The 21,212-nt window shown below is 42.8% G+C and overlaps 1 protein-coding gene across 2 annotated transcripts in view; it reads right to left on the bottom strand.

The window, feature by feature from the left end:
• Nucleotides 1-514: 514 nt before the first annotated feature.
• Nucleotides 515-21,212, bottom strand: part of OAF (out at first homolog) — an 85,956-nt gene continuing 65,258 nt past the window's right edge. For both annotated transcript variants that reach the window (XM_056542348.1, XM_056542347.1), the window contains exons 3-5: nucleotides 8,848-8,982; nucleotides 4,344-4,524; nucleotides 515-1,041 (exon numbers count right to left, since the gene is read on the bottom strand). In XM_056542348.1, the coding sequence (XP_056398323.1) occupies nucleotides 767-1,041; nucleotides 4,344-4,524; nucleotides 8,848-8,982 (591 nt within the window). In that variant the 3' untranslated portion in view covers nucleotides 515-766. The remainder of the gene's footprint in view (nucleotides 1,042-4,343; nucleotides 4,525-8,847; nucleotides 8,983-21,212) is intronic.

Raw genomic sequence — 21,212 nt, forward strand, 5'->3', positions numbered from 1 at the left:
AAGGCACATAAGAGTACTGAGAAGGTTCAGTCATTGTGCAATTAAAGGGGTATTCCAGGAAAAAAACATATATATATGATATATGTGAGATAGATAGATAGATATTATATCTATCTATCTATCTATCTATCTCAACTGGCTCCAGAAAGTTAAACAGATTTGTAAATTACTTCTATTAAAAAATCTTAATCCTTTCAGTACTTATGAGCTTCTGAAGTTAAGGTTGTTCTTTTCTGTCTAAATCCTCCCTGATGACACCTGTCTTGGGAAACGCCCAGTTTAGAAGAGGTTTGCTATGGGGATTTGCGTCTAAACTGGGCTGTTCCCGAGACAGGTGTCATCAGAGAGGATTTAGACAGAAAAGAACAACCTAAACTTCAGAAGCCCATAAGTACTGAAAGGATTAAGATTTTTTAACAGAAGTAATTTACACATCTGTTTAACTTTCTGGAGCCAGTTGATTATATATATATATATATATATATATATATATATATATATATATATATATATATATATATATATATATATATAAGTTTTTTTCCTGGAATACCCCTTTAATATGGATAAGCCGATTTCTTCTCAACAGTAAGAGAAAAGCAGAATGTAAGGTAGATGTGCATAGATCTACTTCTTAGAAGATCCTAAAACTTCACAGTATAAAAATGTCTTTAAAAAGGCAAATGCAATGGTTGGATCTCAAGAAGTTGTGGTCCGAATTCATTTCTGGGCACGCTGGTGAAGACAGTCATGAGGGCAGCCAGGTCTAGGTCTCTTCATCCCACAGACATAGCTGCTTCTGGGTCACATAGAAATGAAAGACGTATCCTTTCTGGCAGCTGCGAATGCCGCACTTGTAAGACGTGGTCTTGCCATATGAATCTCGCGTTTTGCAGTATTTTAGGCTACAGGGAATCCATTCTAGACTCAGGCGATAGGAGCAGATGCAGGCCTTCCAGTCGTGAGAGCAGACCTTGCAGGGGTGCAGAACCGGAGAAGATGACGACTGAGGGAGAACCTCAAACATGGAGCCGTCAACACCTTGCGAGGAAGAAAGAAGGCCATGAGATCAATTCGGCTTAGGATCTAAGGCCACCCCCACCCTGCAAAACACCTGTGCACAGATTCTTGATATGACTAGAGGTGAGCGAACTTACAGTAAATTCGATTCGTCACGAACTTCTCAGCTCGGCAGTTGATGACTTTTCCTGCATCAATTAGTTCAGCTTTCAGGTGCTCCGGTGGACTGGAGACTCTTTCCTTAAGACTGTATCCACCTTTTCCAGCCCACCGGAGCACCTGAAAGCTGAACTAATTTATGAAGGATAAGTCATCAACTGCCGAGCCGAGAAGTTCGCGACTAATCGAATTTACTGTAAATTCGCTCATCTCTAGATATGACCTTCATCTCCCAAGATATGAAAGTTTACTCTGTATGACAATTCAGGGAATCAGATGTGCGTGAACTTTATTTTTTTATAATGGGAGTGAATATCAGGTGATGGGTGGGCTTATACAGTCAGAGGGTGTGTATTAGGCATACATGCCCCTCAATGTACAACATTCACAGCAACTGACTTTATAATCCCACCCATCTTCTGATATTTACTCCCATTAGGGTTCTCCACCCCCAAGACATCTTATAAGATGTCTGATCACGGGGGTCACGCCGCTGGAACCCCCCACGATCTCTGTGCAGCACCCAGTGTTCATTTTGGACGGTGTGTGTGGGGGGGGGCATCGTGACATCAAGGCCATGCCCCTCGTGACGTCACACAAGACCCTCTCAATGCAAGTCTATGGGAGGGGGCGTGGCGGCCCCTCCCATAGACGTGCATTGAGGTGGTGTGATGTCGCGAGGGGCGTGGACATGGCGTGGACAGGGGTATTCCAGGAAAAAACTTTTTTTTTTAGATCAACTGGCTCAGAAAGTTAAACAGATTTGTAAATTACTTCTATTAAAAAAAAAATCTTAATCCTTCCAATAATTATCAGCTGCTGAAGTTGAGTCGTTCTTATCTGTCTGAAAACAGTGCTCTCTGCTGACATCTCTGCTTGTCTCAGGAACTGCACAGAGCAGAATAGGTTTACTATGGGAATATGCTTCTACTCTGGACAGCTCCTGAGACACGTGTCATCAGAGAGCACTTAGACAGAAAAAAACAACTCAACTTCAGCAGCTCATAAGTACTGAAAGGATTAAGATTTTTTAATAGAACCAATTTACAAATCTGTTTAACTTTCTGGAGCCAGTTGATCTATATAAAAAAGTTTTTTCCTGGATAACCCCTTTAAGTCCCAGTCCATCTAACCGACTCCTTAAATTGTCAGTCAAACTATAAAACCACAAATTCCGACAATGGAAGGACATATCAATGAAATAAAAAAAGCTGTGTGATCAGGACACTAAGATATTTAAGGACCAAAATGTTTTTTTTTGTTTTTTTCTTTGCAGGAATAAAAATGAACCTGTGGCCAAGCAGAGTCTAGTCTAGCTAGTGGGGAGGAGGGAGCTAGAACAAGTATTTGTTTATTCTGTAGACTACTACATATGGCCAAATCAGTCAGCTGTCAATGACGGCATCGAGCATGTGATGGTCCTAAAATGGTTTTGATCAGGCGAATCTACTACTAAATGCAGCTGCATTTTTTGAGGTCACCTCTCAATTCATAGATCTGAATATTAAATACCCACCCTTTCTCTATGCTTTAAAAGGAAACCTGTCATCACTTTCATGCTGCTTGAACTAGGAGCCACCAGGGTGGCCTATGACAGCTTCTCGACACTCACCAGCCTTAGTTGAAAGATCTCTCCCTGTTTGAGTAAAGGGAGAGATCAATCAATGCCAGCAGGGCAGGCAAAAGCCACAATGAACCATCTACTGATTTGTAGTTCAGGCAGCATGAAAGTGCCGACAGGTTCCCTTTAATAAAAGCTCAAGCACATAGCTGTATTATGACTCATTATTAGAGATGAGCAAACTTACAATAAATTCGATTCGTCACGAACCTCTCGGCTCAGCAGTTGATGGCTTTTCCTGCGTAAATTAGTTCAGCCTTCAGGTGCTCCGGTGGGCTGGAAAAGGTGGATACATTCCTAGGAAAGAGTCTCCTAGGACTGTATCCACCTTTTCCAGCCCACCGGAGCACCGAAAAGCTGAACTAATTTATGCAGGAAAAGTCGTGACGAATCGAATTTACTATAAGTTCGCTCATCTCTACTCATTATAAACATGCTTCCCCTATTTCCCTGGACAGGCTAACTGGAACTAAACACATGGTTCATTGTGGATCCATACTACAGCCTTGAGCAGTGTTCCCAACCAGGGTGCCTCCAGCTGTTGCAAAACTACTACTCCCAGCATGCCCGGACAGCCGAAGGCTGTCCGGGCATGCTGGGAGTGGTAGTTTTGCAACAGCTGGAGGCACCCTGGTTGGGAAACACTGGCCTTGAGCATCAGCTGTAAATGATAAATGAAATCTTTTTTTCTCAAAGAAAAAGGATCCAGCAAAATGAAGCTAGTTTGTTACACATTAAAAGGGGTACTCCCGTGGAATTTTTTTTTATTTTTTTTTTTAAATCGACTGGTGCCAGAAAGTTAAACAGATTTGTAAAGGACTTCTATTAAAAAATCTTAATCCTTCCAGTACTTTTTAGGGGCTGTATACTAAAGAGAAATCCAAAAAAGAAATGCATTTCCTCTGATGTCATGACCACAGTGCTCCCTGCTGACCTCTGCTGTCCATTTCAGGCACTGTCCAGAGCAGCATATGTTTGCTATGGGGATTTTCTCCTGCTCTGGACAGTTCCTAAAATGGACAGCAGAGACCACTGTGGTCATGACATCAGAGGAAATGCATTTCTTTTTTGGATTTCTCTTTAGTATACAGCCCCTAAAAAGTACTGGAAGGATTAACATTTTTTTAATATAAGTCATTTACAAATCTGTAACTTTCTGGCACAAGTTAAAAAAAAAAAAAAAAAAAAAAAAAAAAAAAAAGGTTCCCACAGGAGTACCCCTTTAAAGTAAACATAAGGGCAGTTTTTTTTTTTCTTTTAAGCAGAATCCTCTTGTGATCTCATTCTAGCATTGAGCTCTCCTATTCATGAGGTTTCCTACCTCCCCTGCTCTGTATTTTCTATACCTTTGCCAGGAATAAAAAAATAAAAAAAAAAAAAAAAAAAAAAAGAAAGAGGTCAGCCAAAGACTGGCATGGACCCAAGTGATCTCCAGAATTATAGGAAGGACAATCCAGTGGAGATTTTTTAAGTAATACACATTTTCAGTAAATAAAGACTAAGCTAAAATGCTTCTTGAAATTTCTTTTAGGCACACGCTCACCTTTCTTCAGCCATGCCCTCACATCTTCCTGTCGTGTATAGATGGCCTCTCTGGCCTCGGAGCAGATGTTGTGGACATGGGAGCTTAGCTGGATTCCTTTAGTAAAATTAACAGCTACGTCCATCTGTAAATTCTCAAACCCCCTCAAGTCTTCTGCCTGACGCACTGTGTGTGGATTTTTCTATGGGAAACAAGAGCAATATTACGTCTTTGTATTTGGTGCCGTATTGCTAATTCACGGAGATGCATATAAATATATTCAGCTGTCATGTGACAAGTTAATATATCTCAATGCTGTATAATGCAAAAGAATACCTCTGAATAAGGGCGCTACTCCCAATGGATATAATAGAGATATTTTATTGCAACGCGTTTCAATCCCAAACTGGCATATAGTAAATGAAACATAGGCAGGTTATATTCATGTCATAGTGACCACTTCCGGATCACAGGTAAACGACAGTGTGCAAAATTGCAGATAAACATACAGGTAACATAAGTGTTGTGTGCAGAAGGATATATGCATAATAATAACCAAAGGAAAATCCCACAATAGAAAAACAGATATTAAAATTATTGAAATATCAAGCCTGCCGGTTGATATGCCGATTATTTTAATATGTTTTTCTATTGTGTCATTTTCGTTTGGTTATTATATGCATATATCATTCTGCACACAACACGTATGTTTACCTGCAATTTTGCACACGGTTGTTTACCTGTGATCCGGAAGTGGTCACTATGACATGAATATAACCTGTATGTGTTTTATGTACTGTATGCCAGATGAAGATGCCAGTTCGGGATTGAAACGCGTTGCAATAAAAGGTCCTCATTATATCCATCGGGAGAAGCGCCTTTATTCAGGGGTATCATTTTCCATTGTACCGTATTGCGCCTCTACCGGACTGGCTTACGTCATTCTCGGGAGTTCCCCATGGCGGCTATCCTGCACCTTTTTTTTTCCAGATGCTACTATAAGTGCTGTGCCCTGAGCGCACTCTGCTCCACATCTCTGCAATAGATAGGATGATCACAGCGGATGTCATAAGTGATACCCGCTGTGATCTGTCCTTAACTGCAGGTACTACTACTCCCATCATGGAGCACGCTCTGCTCCATGTTAGGGGGAGTAGTACCTGCAGTTAAGGAAAGATCACAGTGGATGTCACTCCTGACACCCGCTGTGATCCTTCTGTATAATGTATAGATGCGAACGGCCGCTCTTCTATGGTCCCCTGCACTGACACACACATATTATACACACACACACACACATATACACACATATACACACACACAAACCTATTCATATTTTCTGCAGAGAGCTGCGATTGGCTGGAACCATCACGCCAATCACAACTCTCTGTGGGAAATATCAATAGGTGTATATATACAGCAGTGCAGGGGACCATAGAAGAGCGGCCACCCGCATCTATAAATTATACAGAAGGATCGCAACGGACCCGGGGCAATCTGTAAATTAGTACAGGTACTACTACTCCCATCATGGAACAGTGTGTGTTCCATGCTGGGAGTAGTAGTACCACCTAAAAAATAAAGAAAAAACAGACACACTACATTTTTATTATTGTCGGCTAAATTTTAAGTGCCCTGCCCGCCCATATAAATTAATCCCTGTTTAAAAATTTATAATAATTTTGTTATAAAAAAGATAAATTGTTAAATACAATTTTTCCATCAATATTGTATGTTTTTTATTATTTTTTTTTAAATGGTACCCAAGAAATATTAAAAGAGCTATCTCCATCACTTTTTTGGATCGCTAAAGTCCAAAAGAGAACAAAAACCGCCTGAAAAAATGCCATAGTTAAAACCCACATGGCATTTTTCCTGGCGTTTTTTACTTCCATAGACTTCTTTGGAAGAAAGACGCCACGATTTCAGGGGAAAAAAAACGCCATAGTCTCAACATGCTGCGATTCTGCAAAACTGCCAAGGAGCAGAAAAACGACAGAGTGAAAAAAATGCCAAACTGAAAAACGCCATGTGGAAAAAGAAATTGCGATTTCTCATTGATTTACAGCTAACATCCACCCGCAGCGTTTTTTGGACGAAAAAATGCCATGCGGCAGAATTGGCGTTTTTCCCCCCCAAAAAAACAAGTGGAATTCCAGCCATACCCAAGAACTGCACCTCATCTGACAAGAGATGGAGCTTATCGGGAAAGGGGTGTGGCATAATTCGCAATGCCAAGAGCCACATATATGCCAAAATTGTGGTGCAATGTTTTGGGCACAAGTAAGCTAAAAATAACCACAACAGTCTACAGATGCACCAAATGTATTAAATCAGCCTGAGCCACTTTAATAAATCTGCCACATTTGAAGTATTACATATTTGTGAAAGACAAAAGGAATAATAGGAACTGTAGTTCTTTACATTGCAATCCCACCTAAAAAAAAATCCTGGAAGCATGAAAACAAAAGGTTCAGCGTTAGATATAATTATAACCTGGAGACCAAACATATAGTTAATTTTTTTATTTTTTTTTTAAGCTAAACATAAACACTTCCATTATTACAATTGATTTACACAGCTCCATCTTACTTGACAGCAAAAGCATCACAGAAACCTGACAATTCCCCCTTATAAGTCAATGAAGTCTGATATAGAATTCATCCAGCATAACGTTCTGGCTAGACTGTTCTTTTTAATAACTATACTTGGATTTCTGAATATTTTAGTGTCATGTGGATGTACAGTGGAGTTGAACAACCCCCTTAAACATCAGAATCAGCTGGAACAGGAAATTCCAGCAATTCTTTAAGGATGTCTTAATGAAGGGACCATGTGCACACAAAGAGCCCAACAATTTCCTGATAGTTAAAGGGGTTCTCCGGTGCTTAGACATCTTATACCCTATCCAAAGGATAGGGGATAAGATGCCTGATCGCGGGAGTTCCGCCGCTGGGGACCCCCGGGATCTTGCACGCGGCACCGTTTGTAATCAGTCCCCGCAGCGTGTTCACTCCGGGTCTGATTACTGACGACCACAAGGCCGGCGGAGTGTGATGTCACGCCTCCGCCCCTAGATGCAAGCCTACGCGAGGGGGCGTGACCGCTATCACGCCCCCTCCCGTAGGCTTGCATTGAGGTGCGGAGTGACACGTCACACCGGGGCGGAGGCGTGACGTCACACGCCGCCGGCCGTGTGGTTGCCGGTAATCAGACCCGGACACGCTCCGGGGACTGATTACAAGCGGGGTGCCGCGTGCAAGATCCCGGGGGTCCCCAGTGGCGGGACTCCAGCGATCAGGCATCTTATCCCCTATCCTTTGGATAGGGGATAAGATGTCTAAGCACCGGAGAACCCCTTTAAATGTATTCTAAATGTATAAATAAAGCCATTTTTATTTGTATGGCACTTCATTTCTTAAAGTGGTATTCCAAGTATTTTTTTTCTTGCCTCTGAGCCCATGATGCAAAGTTATAATACAGTGTAATATTCTTCTATTACCTCTGTGTGCTGCTTTATTCCATTCACATGCACAGGACCCACACCCAGAAGTGCTGTAATTTTCCAGTATTCCATGCGGCCAGAGACAATATGTCAGAAAAGTCACATGGTCCCCAGGAGAGAGTGGCTATGCTGTAGTGGGTGAATGAATAGAATTACTTTAGTAAACCCCATTCACCCTGCTATCCACAGGACCAATGCAGCATAGCCATGCCTGCCCTGGAGACCATGACAGATCGGAGACAACAGTAAATTAAAAAGACTTACATTACAACACTTCCTGTTGTGACAAACAACAAAAAACGTGGTCTCAAATGGCTGGAGGTGCTCAACCCCAAATGCGGTTGTGCATTTATACTGGGGGAGCAGATTCTGCCCTTGTAGTCCGTTGCTAGGGGCGATCACCAGCATAAAAATGCATACAATGGAGGATGCCTGCAGCGGACTACAAGTGCCACATGTCTACAACTGGCCAATGTCTCAATTTTAACATCAGTGTTGAGGGATAGCCAATGTCATTGTATACATCTACCACAGTAGTGCACCCATATTCCTGTATTGTATTATTCTAAACTTATTGTTGTGAGTCTAGTGCATAAAAACGTGACACAGTGGCACATGGGGTAATGAACGCATATTGCACAGTTTTATAACTTTGCCTCATGAGCTAAAAGGCAGAAGAAAATTATACTGAAATACCTCTTTAATACTATTACTTACAAAACAGAAGGTAAAAGAAAAAATTCAGACACCTGTTAATACGCCCCAAGGACATGTGTCTGGACGACTTTGTAGGCAATAAGTAGATTGAGCAATCCTTGACTGTAGCAGGAGGAGCTCCTACACAAGTGGTCTTCAACCTGCGGACCTCCAGATGTTGCAAAACTACAATTCCCAGCATGCCCGGACAGCCGACGGCTGTCCGGGCATGCTGGGAGTTGTAGTTTTGCAACATCTGGAGGTCCGCAGGTTGAATACCACTGTCCTACACCATCATCTTCATCGTGTGTGTAATATCCCTACCTGTCGCAGCTTGGCCATAGACTCGCTGGGGATGATCTCATTATTCTGCAGCTGAGTAACGAAACAAAGAGCTTGAAACTGGCTTTGTCCTCTCTCCAATTCCCCTAGAATAAGGATCCGAAAAATTTTCACCTCCTAAAAAGACAATGAAATATTTACTGGGTAATAATTAAATGTATATAAACAAAAAAACTAAAAAAAAAAAAAAAAATTACAAAAAAAAAAAAAATTTATTAAGAGGCACTCCGGCCCCAATACATCTTATCCCCTATCCAAAGGATAGGGTATAAGATTTATGATCGCGGGGGGCCCGCAATCTGTCATACTGCACCCACCTTTGTGAGCTCTCTGCAGCGCTGGAGGCTCCAAGTGTGAAATGGGATGATCACGAGGCTGGAGTATCGTGACGATACTCCGCCCCTGTGTGACATCACACCCCGCCCCCTTAAGGCAAGTCTATGGGAGGGGGTGTGATGGCTGTCAAGCCCCCTCCCATAGACTTGCATTGGGGGGCGGGACGTGACGTCACACAAGGGTGGAGTTGTAACGTCCCGATTAGAGATGAGCGAACTTACAGTAAATTCGATTAGTCACGAACTTCTCGGCTCGGCAGTTGATGACTTATCCTGCATAAATGAGTTCAGCTTTCAGGTGCTCCGGTGGGCTGGAAAAGGTGGATATAGTCGTAGGAGCACATGAAAGCTGAACTAATTTCTGCAGCATAAGTCATCAACTGCCGAGCCGAGAAGTTCGTGACGAATCGAATTTACTGTAAGTTCGCTCATCTCTAGTCCCGATACTCCGGCCCCATGGTCATCACGCTTCACACTCAGAGCCTCCAGCGCTGCAGAGAGCTCACAAAGGTGGGTGCAGTATGACAGATTGCGGGGGTCCCCAGCAGCGGGACCCCTACGGTCATACATCGTTTGGATAGGGGATAAAATGTATTAGGGCCGGAGTACTCTTTTAAGTCATGGATATTTTAGCAGATAATTTAAAAGGCAGGTCAAAAAGAAGCATAAGTTTATGGCAGTGGAAAAGTGATAAACACTATTCGGTTATGTTCACATGGAGAAATTTCCACAATTCCATACATATTCCATTGTTCCAAGTTTTCTGAACGGAATTCAACCGGAATTTCTGTGTTCTCAGAACACAGAATTCCACCGGAATTTAAGCCCCATTGACTTCAATGGGATTCCACCAAATAATTCTGTAAAACATAAGACTGGTCTTATATGTCTGCACAATGTGAAATTTCTACAGCAGAAATAATTTTGCTATCTGAATGGGACTGCGGAAACAAATTAAAGGGGTTCTCCGGCACTTAGACATCTTATCCCCTATTCAAAGGATAGGGGATAAGATGCCTGATCGCGGGGGTCCCGCCGCTGGGGACCTCCGTGATCTTCCACGCCGCACCCCGTTAGAATCTGTCCTCGGAGAGCGTTCGCTCCGGGTCTGATTACTGACAATTATGGGGACGGAGCATAGTAACGTCACGGCTCCGCCCCCGTGTGACGTCACGCTCCGCCCCCTCAATGCAAGCCTATGGGTGGGGGCGTGACAGCTGTCACGCCCTTCCAATAGACTTGCATTGAGGGGGCGGAGCTGTAAAGTGACTATGCTCTGTCCTCGTGGTCGAGAAGGACTCAGCCTGAGGACCTCCAGCGGTTCCGGTAGCCGCTAAAGGTGAGCTGCTGCATGGTAGATCCCGGGGGTCCCCCGCGGTCTGACATCTTATCCCCTATCCTTTGCATAGGGGATAAGATGTCTAGGGGCGGAGTACCCCTTTAAAAACAATAGGCAGTACATTTTGGTGAATTTGTGGTGGAATTCTTCCATAGAGTTTCGCATTAGCCTTAGGCCATTTCTGTGCATCTATGTGCCATACATTTGAACATAAGCTTTAGGTTTATCTTTACATTTTAAAATGATTGAACGATGAGGCAAATAAACATCCCAGCTAAGTGTGACTTATTTTAGATTTTGCAGTATTTAACAAAAAAGAAAACACAAATAAAAAATAAAAAAAAGGGACATGAATCACACTCAGAGGGTGTGCGAGAATGTGTCCGAGAGCGTGTGAATCTGGATCACCCCCATGAGACTTCACACCACTTTTTAAAATAGATTTCACACCCACCTGACTATTCAGAGAAAAGTACCAGACAGTCAACCTATAGTAAAATCTCCATATCTTAGGAACAGGCAGAGCAAGGAAGTACAACCAACATTTGAATCAGGGCACTTAAGGTTATAAAGTGATATTAAAGCCTAAACTAATTGTCTGATCCTCCCAAATAATTATACTAAACATGTTTCATTTAGTAATCATGTTGTAACTCCAGCAAGATACATCGGTTAAATGGAATTGCCAGGATTTTTTTTTTTTTTTTTTTAAAGATAAAAAAACAAACAAAAAAAAACTAGAACACACCTTACAGGGGTACTCCACCCATAGACGTCTTATCCCCTAGCCAAAGGATAGGGGATAAGATGTCTGATCATGTGGGTTCCCAACGGCGGGACCCCTGTGAGTTCTCCTGCAGCACCCCCATCATCTGGTACACGGAGCAGCCCCGCCCCCTTGTGACATCACACCCCACCCCCTTAATGCAAGTCTATTGGAGTGGGCATAGCGGCAGTCATGCCCCCTCCCATAGACTTGCATTGAGTGGGCAGTGTGTGACGACATGAGGGGGACGGGGTTATGACATCACAATCCTCCGGCCCCTGCATCGCCAGTCATTAGGCACGGAGCACTGCTTGCTCAGTGTACTAGATGACAGGGGTGCTGCAGGAGAGATCCCGGGGGTTCCCAGCGGCCGGACCCCGCGATCAGACATCTTATCCCCTATCCATTGGATAGGGGATAAGATGTCTAGGGGTGGAGTACCCCTTTAAGGGTAGGGGCACACGAGCAGCATTTTGCTGCATATTTTCTGCAGCTGATTTTGCTACCCATTGACTTTAATGGGTAGGAAAATACACAGCAGCAAAATACAGCATGTGTGACCCTACCCTAAAAATGTACTGGTCATTTAGAAAAACTTCTGACTTGTCAAAAGTTTTGAGCGGATGGCGTCTCAGCGCCACCGATCAGCAGAATGAGTAGGGAGAACTGTTAACTCCCTGGCTTGTAGAGATCTTTCTGCTAATTCTACTGATCAGTGGGTGTCTCAGCATTGAGGATCCAATCAATCAAAACTTTTGTTGCTAGACTTTGGCATTGGTGGATCGGATCCCTTAAATGGAGTCAGTCTGGTTTCTATCATTATTACAGACAATGTTATAAGTCTCTGCTTCAAGCTGACTGTCAATCAAGCAGGGACATAGAGGTAGGGGGGAGACGCTTCAGCCCTTAGACTTTAGGGTCTTTGGAACACCTTAGATACTTGGCACCAGAGAATAAAAGCATTTTTCTATTTTATAGAAGCACAAACAGATATATGAAATGTACCATATATCTCCTTGTCCTAACTGCATCGGCAGTGTAAAACATGAATTGCAAACAGATTCCAGCCCAAGAAAAAAAAAATTAAAAAAAATAACAAAATCTGTAAAAAGGGACTCATGATTTTAAGAGAAACAATACCTGTATCAATGCTCTTAGCCGCTGTTCTGACATTTCCATACTGCTTCCTGTGATGTGCAGACTGCAGGAAATGCCTGCTCTGCCCATCAATGGCTGAGCTAGTCACTGCTGAGGTCAGCAGCTGCAGGGAATTTGGGCACATGAGTATTTTAATTTTATTTTTTTTTCTTGGGGCAGGAATACCTGTTTAAATTCATTAAAACAAAAAAACTAAACAAAAACACAAAATAAGAGAAAAAACACTTGCTTTATTGAGTCGTGTCAATCTCCCTTCAGACCATATACAATGGCATTGTGAGGCCACAGGTTGTGCATGTACAGTTATGGCAGTAAATGTTGACACCCCTGAAATTTTTCAAGAAAATTAAGTATTTCTCACAGAAAGGATTGCAGTAACACATGTTTTGCTATACACATGTTTATTCCCTTTGTGTGTATTTGAACTAAACCAAAAAAGGGAGGGGAAAAAAAAAGCTAATTGGACATAATGTCACACCAAACTCCAAAAATGGGCTGGACAAAATTATTGGCACCCTTTCAAAATTGTGGAAAAATAAGATTGTTTCAAGCATGTGATGCTCCTTTAAACTCTCCTGGGGCAAGTAACAGGTGTGGGAGCTATAAAAATCACACCTGAAAGCAGATAAAAAGGAGAGAAGTTCACTTAGTCTTTGCATTGTGTGTCTGTGTGTGTGCCACACTAAGCATGGACAACAGAAAGAGGAGAAGAGAACTGTCTGAGGACTTGGGAACCAAAATTGTGGAAAAATTATCAACAATCTCAAGGTTACAAGTCCATCTCCAGAGATCTAGATTTGCCTTTGTTCACAGTGCGCAACATTATCAAGCAGTTTGCAACCCATGGCACTGTAGCTAATCTCCCTGTTCTTGGACAGAAGGCAAACATTGATGAAATGTGTCAACGCAGGATAGTCCGGATGGTAGATAAGCAGCCCCAAACAAGTTCCAAAGATATTCAAGCGAAACTGCAGGCTCAGGGAGCATCAGTGTCAGCGTGAACTATCTGTCGACATTTAAATGAAATGAAGCGCTATGGCAGGAGACCCAGGAGGACCCCACTGCTGACACAGACATAAAAAAGCAAGACTACACTTTGCCAAAATGGACTTGAGTAAGCCAAAATCCTTCTGGGAAAACGTCTTGTGGACAGATGAGACCAAGATAGAGCTTTTTGTAAAGCACATCATTCTACTGTTTACCGAAAATGGAATGAGGCCTACAAAGAAAAGAACACACAGTATCTACAGTGAAATATGGTGGAGGTTCAATGATGTTTTGGGGTTGTTTTGCTGCCTTGAATGTATGCAAGGCATCATGAAAACTGAGGATTACCAAGGGATTTTGGGTCGCACTGTACAGCTCAGTGTCAGAAAGCTGGGATTGCGTCCAAGATCTTGAGTCTTCCGGCAGGACAATGACACCAAACATATGTCAAAAAGCACCGAGAAATGTATGGCAACAAAGCGTTGGGGAGTTCTGAAGTGGCCAGCAATGAGTCTAGATCTAAATCCCACTGAACACCTGTAGAGAGATCTTAAAATTGCTGTTGGGAAAAGGCGCCCTTCCAATAAAGAGAGACCTGGAGCAGTTTGCAAAGGAAGAGTGGTCCAACATTCCGGCTGAGAGGTGTAAGAAGCTTATTGATGGTTATAGGAAGGGACTGATTTCAGTTATTTTTTCCAAAGGGTGTGAAACCAAATATTAAGTTAAGGGTGCCAATAATTTTGTCCAGCCCATTTTTTGGAGTTTGGTATGACATTATGTCCAATTTGCTTTTTTTCCCTCCTTTTTTGGTTTAGTTCCAATACACACAAAGGGAATACACATGTGTATAGCAAAACATGTGTTAGTGAAATCCTTTTCTTTGAAAAATACTTCATTTTCTTGAAAAATTTCAGGGGTGCCAACATTTACGGTCATGACTGTATACGTTATCAACAGTATAAGAAAACCACACAGTGGGAAAAAAATAAATCATATTGGGAAGCAGTGAACATTTTATCTAAATATCCATCTCTCTCTAATGGAAAAGTCAGAAATGTTTCCCCCCCCCCCCCCTTCTGTATCCAGTTACAGTACAATAGCCCTAGGAATCTGCACATGAAGCCTCCAGCCGCCCATGTCCTCATATCACATTGTTCTCTTCTTGAAAAATCTGGCAGAAAAAGCGAAACTTCTCTCCCTGACCTCGAAGTGGGAGTAGAAGAGCTCGGCCAAGAGCAGCAGAGGACAGGGTTACACTCCTCTAATGAGTTTCCCATTGCTGTACATTAGTAAGACTTGTCCCTAACATCACAGCGCTGGGAAACCTGCAAATACACAGAAGAAAGGGGGAAGTGATACGCAAATACCATGTGGGTGGAGGAGAACAGTAGGAAAATAGAGACAGACCTGCAGAACACACAGACGGAGATGAGGGGATGGGGAGAAGCCACGCCAGCTTTCCAGACAAAGTTCAAGCTGAGTCACAAGACTGTTCGGGAGAGTTCCTGCCACATCATAAACTGTGAAACCTAATGCAATCCACCTCCTCAAACTAAATATGCCTCTTCCAAAGAAACTCTTGCAAAAAAAAAAAAAAAAAGGTCAAAAGTGGTTCAAAGAAACTTTGATGCGCATTGAAAAGAAAAAGAAATCTCACAACATCCCAAGCTCCTCAGTGCCATACCAGAGGAACGGTCACTTGCTAATACAGTGACCCCCCCCCCCCCCCGACCTATGATGACCCAGACCTACGATAATTTCAACATGCGATGGCCTCTCAGAGGCCATCGCATGTTGAAGGCAGAATCAACATACAATGCTTTTGTATGTCGGGGCCATCGCATAAACGGCTATCTGGCAGCGCAGACTGCTTCAGCTGCCACCGGATAGCCGTTTACGGTGCCCCGTGAGCTCCGGTGATGTCTCCTACCTGTCCTCGGGGCTCCGGCGCGTCCTCTTCGGGATCCCCTCCATCGCCGGCGATCTCCATCGCCGTCATCACGTCGCTGCGCACGCAGTCCCGTCATCCAATGGGAGCGGCGTGCGTAACGTTGTGATGGCAGAGTTGTGACGGAGCGAGCGGATGCCGGGGAAGCAGATGCCTTGCCGGAGCGTCGGGGACACCTCGGGGATGCGGCGACAGCGATTGACGGCGACATCCAGGACAGCGGTGACTGTCCGGAGCGGCGGGGACAGGCGAGTACAACTTCCTCTAACAGTGATCTCCAACCTGCGGACCTCCAGATGTTGCAAAACTACAACACTTAGCATGCCCGGACAGCCAACGGCTGTCCAGGCATGCTGGGTGTTGTAGTTTTGCAACATCTGGAGGTCCGCAGGTTGTAGACCACTGTCCTATACTTTACATTGCACAGATCCCTCAACTTACGATGGTTTCAACAAACGATGGTCCGTTTGGAATGGATTACCATCGTATGTTGAGGGACCACTGTACTTGCAGTGCGGCCTGAGACATTACATCACTAGTCAGGTGTTCAGAGGGAGCCTGTCTGCTTCAATGGGTTGAGTGACTGCTGGGTGGGAGGGAGATCATTCTACAAGAATTGTAGTTTTTTTTAACAGCTGAAGGCACCCTGGTTAGAAAATACTGGTCTATTGCATGGAAAGGATCACAGGCGTGCGCCAATGGAAGGGGTGGCTGATGTGTGGGAGGGAGAGAAGTGACCTCACATAGGACATTTAGTTTAACCCCTTAAAGGGGTTGTGCGCTGCCCTGCAGTTCGGAGCTCAGCTCACAGCGTCCGGAAGTTCATTACTCCGAACGCTGTGTGCGGGCTTCCGTGTTCGCAGCCGCCGGGCGTGACGTCACGCCCGCCCCCTTCGTGACGTCTCGCCCGCCCCCTTCGTGACGTCTCGCCCGCCCCCTTCGTGACGTCTCGCCCGCCCCCTTCGTGACGTCTCGCCCGCCCCCTCAACGAAAGTCTATGGGAAAGGGGCGCGATCGCCCGGCGGCTGCCAACACGGAAGCCCGCACACAGCGTTCGGAGTAATGAACTTCCGGACGCTGTGAGCTGAGCTCCAAACTGCAGGGCAGCGCACAACCCCTTTAAGGACTCAGCCCATTTGGCCCTTAAGGCCTCAATGAATTTTATTTTTGCATTTTCCTCCTCGCCTTCTAAAAATCATAACTTTTTAAAATTTTATCGAAAGACAAGTATGAGGGCTTGTTTTTTGTGCGACCAGTTGTCCTTTGTAATTACATCACTCATTTTACCATAAAACATATGGCGCAACCAAAAAATATACTATTTGTGGGGTAATTTATAAGAAAACCGCAATTTAGCAAATTTTGGAAGGTTTCGTTTTCACACTGTAATATTTACAGTAACAATTAAATATTTTCTTTATTCTGTGGGTCAATGCGATTAAAACGATACCCATGATTACATACTTTACTATTATTGTACAGCTTTAAAAAAAAAAAAAATAATAATAATAATTTTAACCAAATTAGTACATTTAAAATCCCTCTATTTTGACAATCTATAACTTTTTCATTTTTCCTTATAAGCGGCGTTATGAGGGCTAATTTTTTGCGTCCTGATCTGTACTTTTTCTTGGTACCACATTTGCTAATATAAAACTTTTAGTAAATTTTTTATGATTTTCTTTTGGGAGTATGATGTGAAAAAAAGCAGCAATTTAGGACTTTTTTTTTTACTACACTTTTTGGGGGTAAAATGGGAAAAAGGGACAATTTACATTTTTATTGGGGAGGGGATTTTTCTAGTTTTTTTTACACTTTTTGAAGGGGACCATAGGGGACTATTTATTGCAATCACTTGATTGCAGATACTGAACAGTGCTATGCATAGGGCATAGCACTGATCAGTATTATCAGCTATGTTCTGCTCTGGTCTGCTCGATCGCAGACCAAAGCAGAAGATCCAAAGAAGGAGGCGGAGGCAGGTGTGGAGACCTTTGTCTGCCGTTCTGGATGATTGGATCCCCGGGGGCAGCGCTGCAGGCGATCCGATCATCCATTTTAGTGACCGCACTGCAGCAGATGCCGTGATCTGTATTGATCACAGCATCTGAGGGGTTAATGGCACACATAAGCGTGATCGCTGATGTGCGCCATTACTGGCGGGTCCCTGGCTGCTGATAGCAGCCGGGACCTGCCGCACATGACACGAGCACCCCCCCGATGCTCGCAGTCCTGTACAGGACATAAATGTACATCCTGGTGCGTTGAGTACCAACACACCAGGACGTACATTTACCTGCAGTATCGTTAAGGGGTTAAGAAAAAAAACTCCAACAGCCAGTGCACAAAAAGATAGCCTCAGCATTATGGTAATATCACAACATATCCATTAAGCACCAAGACAAGCACAGATCCTTCCTAAGAATGCCCAATAATGTCTGGCAGGTAGGTACTAAAATCCCCTTATGGTGGATAACGCCTTTAAAAGTCACAAAAATAAATAAATAAAAAAACACACACACACACACACACACACACACAATTAACCCTTCTGCTAGAACCAGATACACTCATATTTTTAGTTCAATTTTAATAATTGTCCAGTTTTGTTATATAGTTATGTTGTCATTACAAAGTACAACTGATCCCATAAAAAAACTAGCCTCGTGAAAGGATTCAGATCAGAGCTCATAGAAGCCACTTCAAATAGTCCAATGTTTTGCCATTCTTGGGTGCACTTCGCTGTACGTTTTAGATCACTATCCTGCTGGACCCATCACCTATGACTGAGACCAAGCTTCCAGACATCGGGCAGCACTGGCAGACCAGAGAAGATCACCAATAATACTGCTCAATGCTATGCCTATGCATAGCACTAAACAGTTTTGCAATCTAATGATTGCTATACATAGTACCCTATGAGGACATAAGTGAAAAAAGCCTTTCCCCCATTAATATGTAAATTGACACCCGCAAAAAGCATAGAAAAAATGTAATATATTTGGTATTGCCGCGCGCGTAAATGTACGTACTACGTACCAAAATATAATGTAAATGATTCCGTACAGTGAACAGTGTAAATACAAAAAGAAAGAAAAAAGCCCCAAATTGGGCTCACAAATATGCAATAAATAAATAAATAAATATAAAAAAAAAAAAACACACAGATCACGGTGCAACTAAATTAGCCCTCAAACAGCCCCATATACAGGAAGAAAAAATAAAAAAAAGTTATAGGTGGTCAAAATAGGGCAATTTTAAATATACTTATTTTGTGAAAAAAGTTTGAGTTTTATTTTAAAGGCAGTACAATAGAATACAATAAAAAAGTATGCAACCATGGGTATTGACCCACAGAATAAAGAAAACATGTCATTTTTCCTTTTTTAGGGTTGCCGTACGTTTGATAGTAAAACGAGTGATGTCATTACAAAGTACAAGTAATCATGGAAAAAACAAGCCCTCACATGGGTCTGTGGATGGAAATATATAAAAAAAAAATTAAAAAAAAAAAAAAAAAAAAAGTTGTGATTTTTAGAAGGGGAGGAGGAAAAAAACGAAAAACGCAAAAAGAAAATTGGGCCAGTCCTTGAGGCCAAAATGAGCTGTGTCCGTAAGGGGTTAAAGGCTTGCTCTTTGGTCAAAGTATTGCAACAAAACATGTCAAGTATATGTAATTTAGGAATAAACAGAAAAAAAAAAAAAGAACAAACAGGTATCTGGTGCAATCCCACATATAGGAAAGGACTTCTAGTTGCAATTCGTTGCCAGACAACTTTATTACACCCACAAACCTAAGACATTTCATTGACTATGTCCCTTTTTAAATGTGAAATGTACACAATGTTCTGCCATACTATTTTCACATTTAAAAAAGGGACATAGATCTCGAAACGCATTACGTTTGTGGCTATAATAAAGTTTTCTAGCAACGGATTGCAACGCTAAGTCCTTTCCTATATGTTGGATTGCGCAAGGTACCTGTTTTTTTCTTTCTTCTTTTTGCCTTCTCCCCTATACACAAAATATTAAGTTCAGGGTATCATCATTTTTATCCAGGCCAGCTTAATTATTTTTTGTTTTTTTAAATATGACGTTTTTTTATTTTTGTACTTTCGTTTTTTTCCTCCTCACCTTCTAAAAAGCATAACACTCTCAATTTTCTACCAACAGACCCATACGTGGGTTTTTTTTTGCGCCAATTTTACTTTGTAACACCATCAATCATTTCACCACAAAATTTACAGTGAAAACAGAAAAAAAAATTATATTTGTTGGCAAATTGAAACCCCCCCCCCCCCCCCCCCATTTTGTAATTTTTGGGGGCTTCCGATTCTACACAGTGCACTTTTTCGGTAAAAATGACACCATATCTTTATTCTGTAGGTCCATATGGTTACAAGGATACCTAATTTAGATAGGTTTTATTTTACTTTACTATGATAACTACATGCACCAAAATTAGTATGTGTAAGATTGTCATCTTCTGACCCTTATAACTTATTTTTCCGTATACAGGGATGTATGAGGTCTCATTTTTTTGTGCCGTGATCTGAAGTTATCGGTACCCTTTTTGTTTTGATGGGACTTTTTGATCGCTTTTTATACATTTAAGTTATACAAAGTGACCAAAAATATGCAATTTTCGACTTTGGTATTTATTTATTTATTTTTTTAACGTGTACGACACTGACTGTGTTGTTTAATTGACGTTATATTTTTATAGTTTGGAAATAAATTTTTGTTGAAATTTTATTTTTATGGGAAAAGGGGAGCAATTCAAACTTATTACGGAAGGGGTTACCGTATTTTTCGCCCTATAGGACGCACAGGCGTATAAGACGCACCCAATTTTTAGGTGCAAAATCGAAAAAATTTAAGATTTTGAACCCAATAGTGGTCTTCAACCTGCAGAACTCCAGATGTTGCAAAACTACAACTCCCAGCATGCCCGGACAGCCGTTGGCTGTCCGGGCATGCTGGAAGTTGTAGTTTAGCAACATCTGGAGGTCCGCAGATTGAAGACCACTGCATAGGAAGTAATACTCACGTGTCCCCGCCGCTCCGGACCAGTCACCGCTGCCCTGGATGTCGCTCCATCGCTGTCGCCATGTCCCATCACTCCGGAACGTCTCTGCTGCCGGCCGGGTATCCTCGCTCTCCGTCGCCGTCATCACGTCGTTACGCACGCCGACGCACGTACGCGACGACGTGATGACGAGGAAGGAGAGCGCCGGCCATACAGGGGATCCCTGAACGGAGAAAACACCGAGGAGGCAGGTAAGGTCCCTCCCGGTGTCCTGTAAGCACTAACCCGGCTATTCAGTCGGGCTGTTCGGGACCGCCGCAGTGAAATCGCGGCGGTCCTGAACAGCCCGACTGAACAGCCGGGTTAGTGTCACTTTCCCTTCAGACGCGGCAGTCAGCTTTGATCGCCACGTCTGAAGGGTTAATACAGGTCATCACCGTGATCGGTGATGTCCTGTATTAGCCGCGGGTCCCGGACGTTGATGGCCGCAGGGACTGCCGCGATAGGGGTGTATTCGCCGTATAAGACGCACCAACTTTTTTCCCCTAGTTTTGGGGAAGAAAAAGTGCGTCTTATACGGCGAAAAATACGGTAATTCACATTTATAATTTTAAAAATTCTAAACCATTGTCTAATTTTCATCTGTGAATTTTTATGAAATATTATTTTTAAGTTATTTCAGGTAGCGTTGTGTTTTTTTCTGTCTTTAATGGAAGGGTACCAACAAATTTGTCCATGTCTGTATAAAGCTCAATGAGGGCTTGTTTTTGCAGGATCAATTGTTC

This window comes from Hyla sarda, chromosome 10 (genome assembly GCF_029499605.1).
Source record: "Hyla sarda isolate aHylSar1 chromosome 10, aHylSar1.hap1, whole genome shotgun sequence".
In the NCBI taxonomy this organism is placed as follows: domain Eukaryota; kingdom Metazoa; phylum Chordata; class Amphibia; order Anura; family Hylidae; genus Hyla; species Hyla sarda.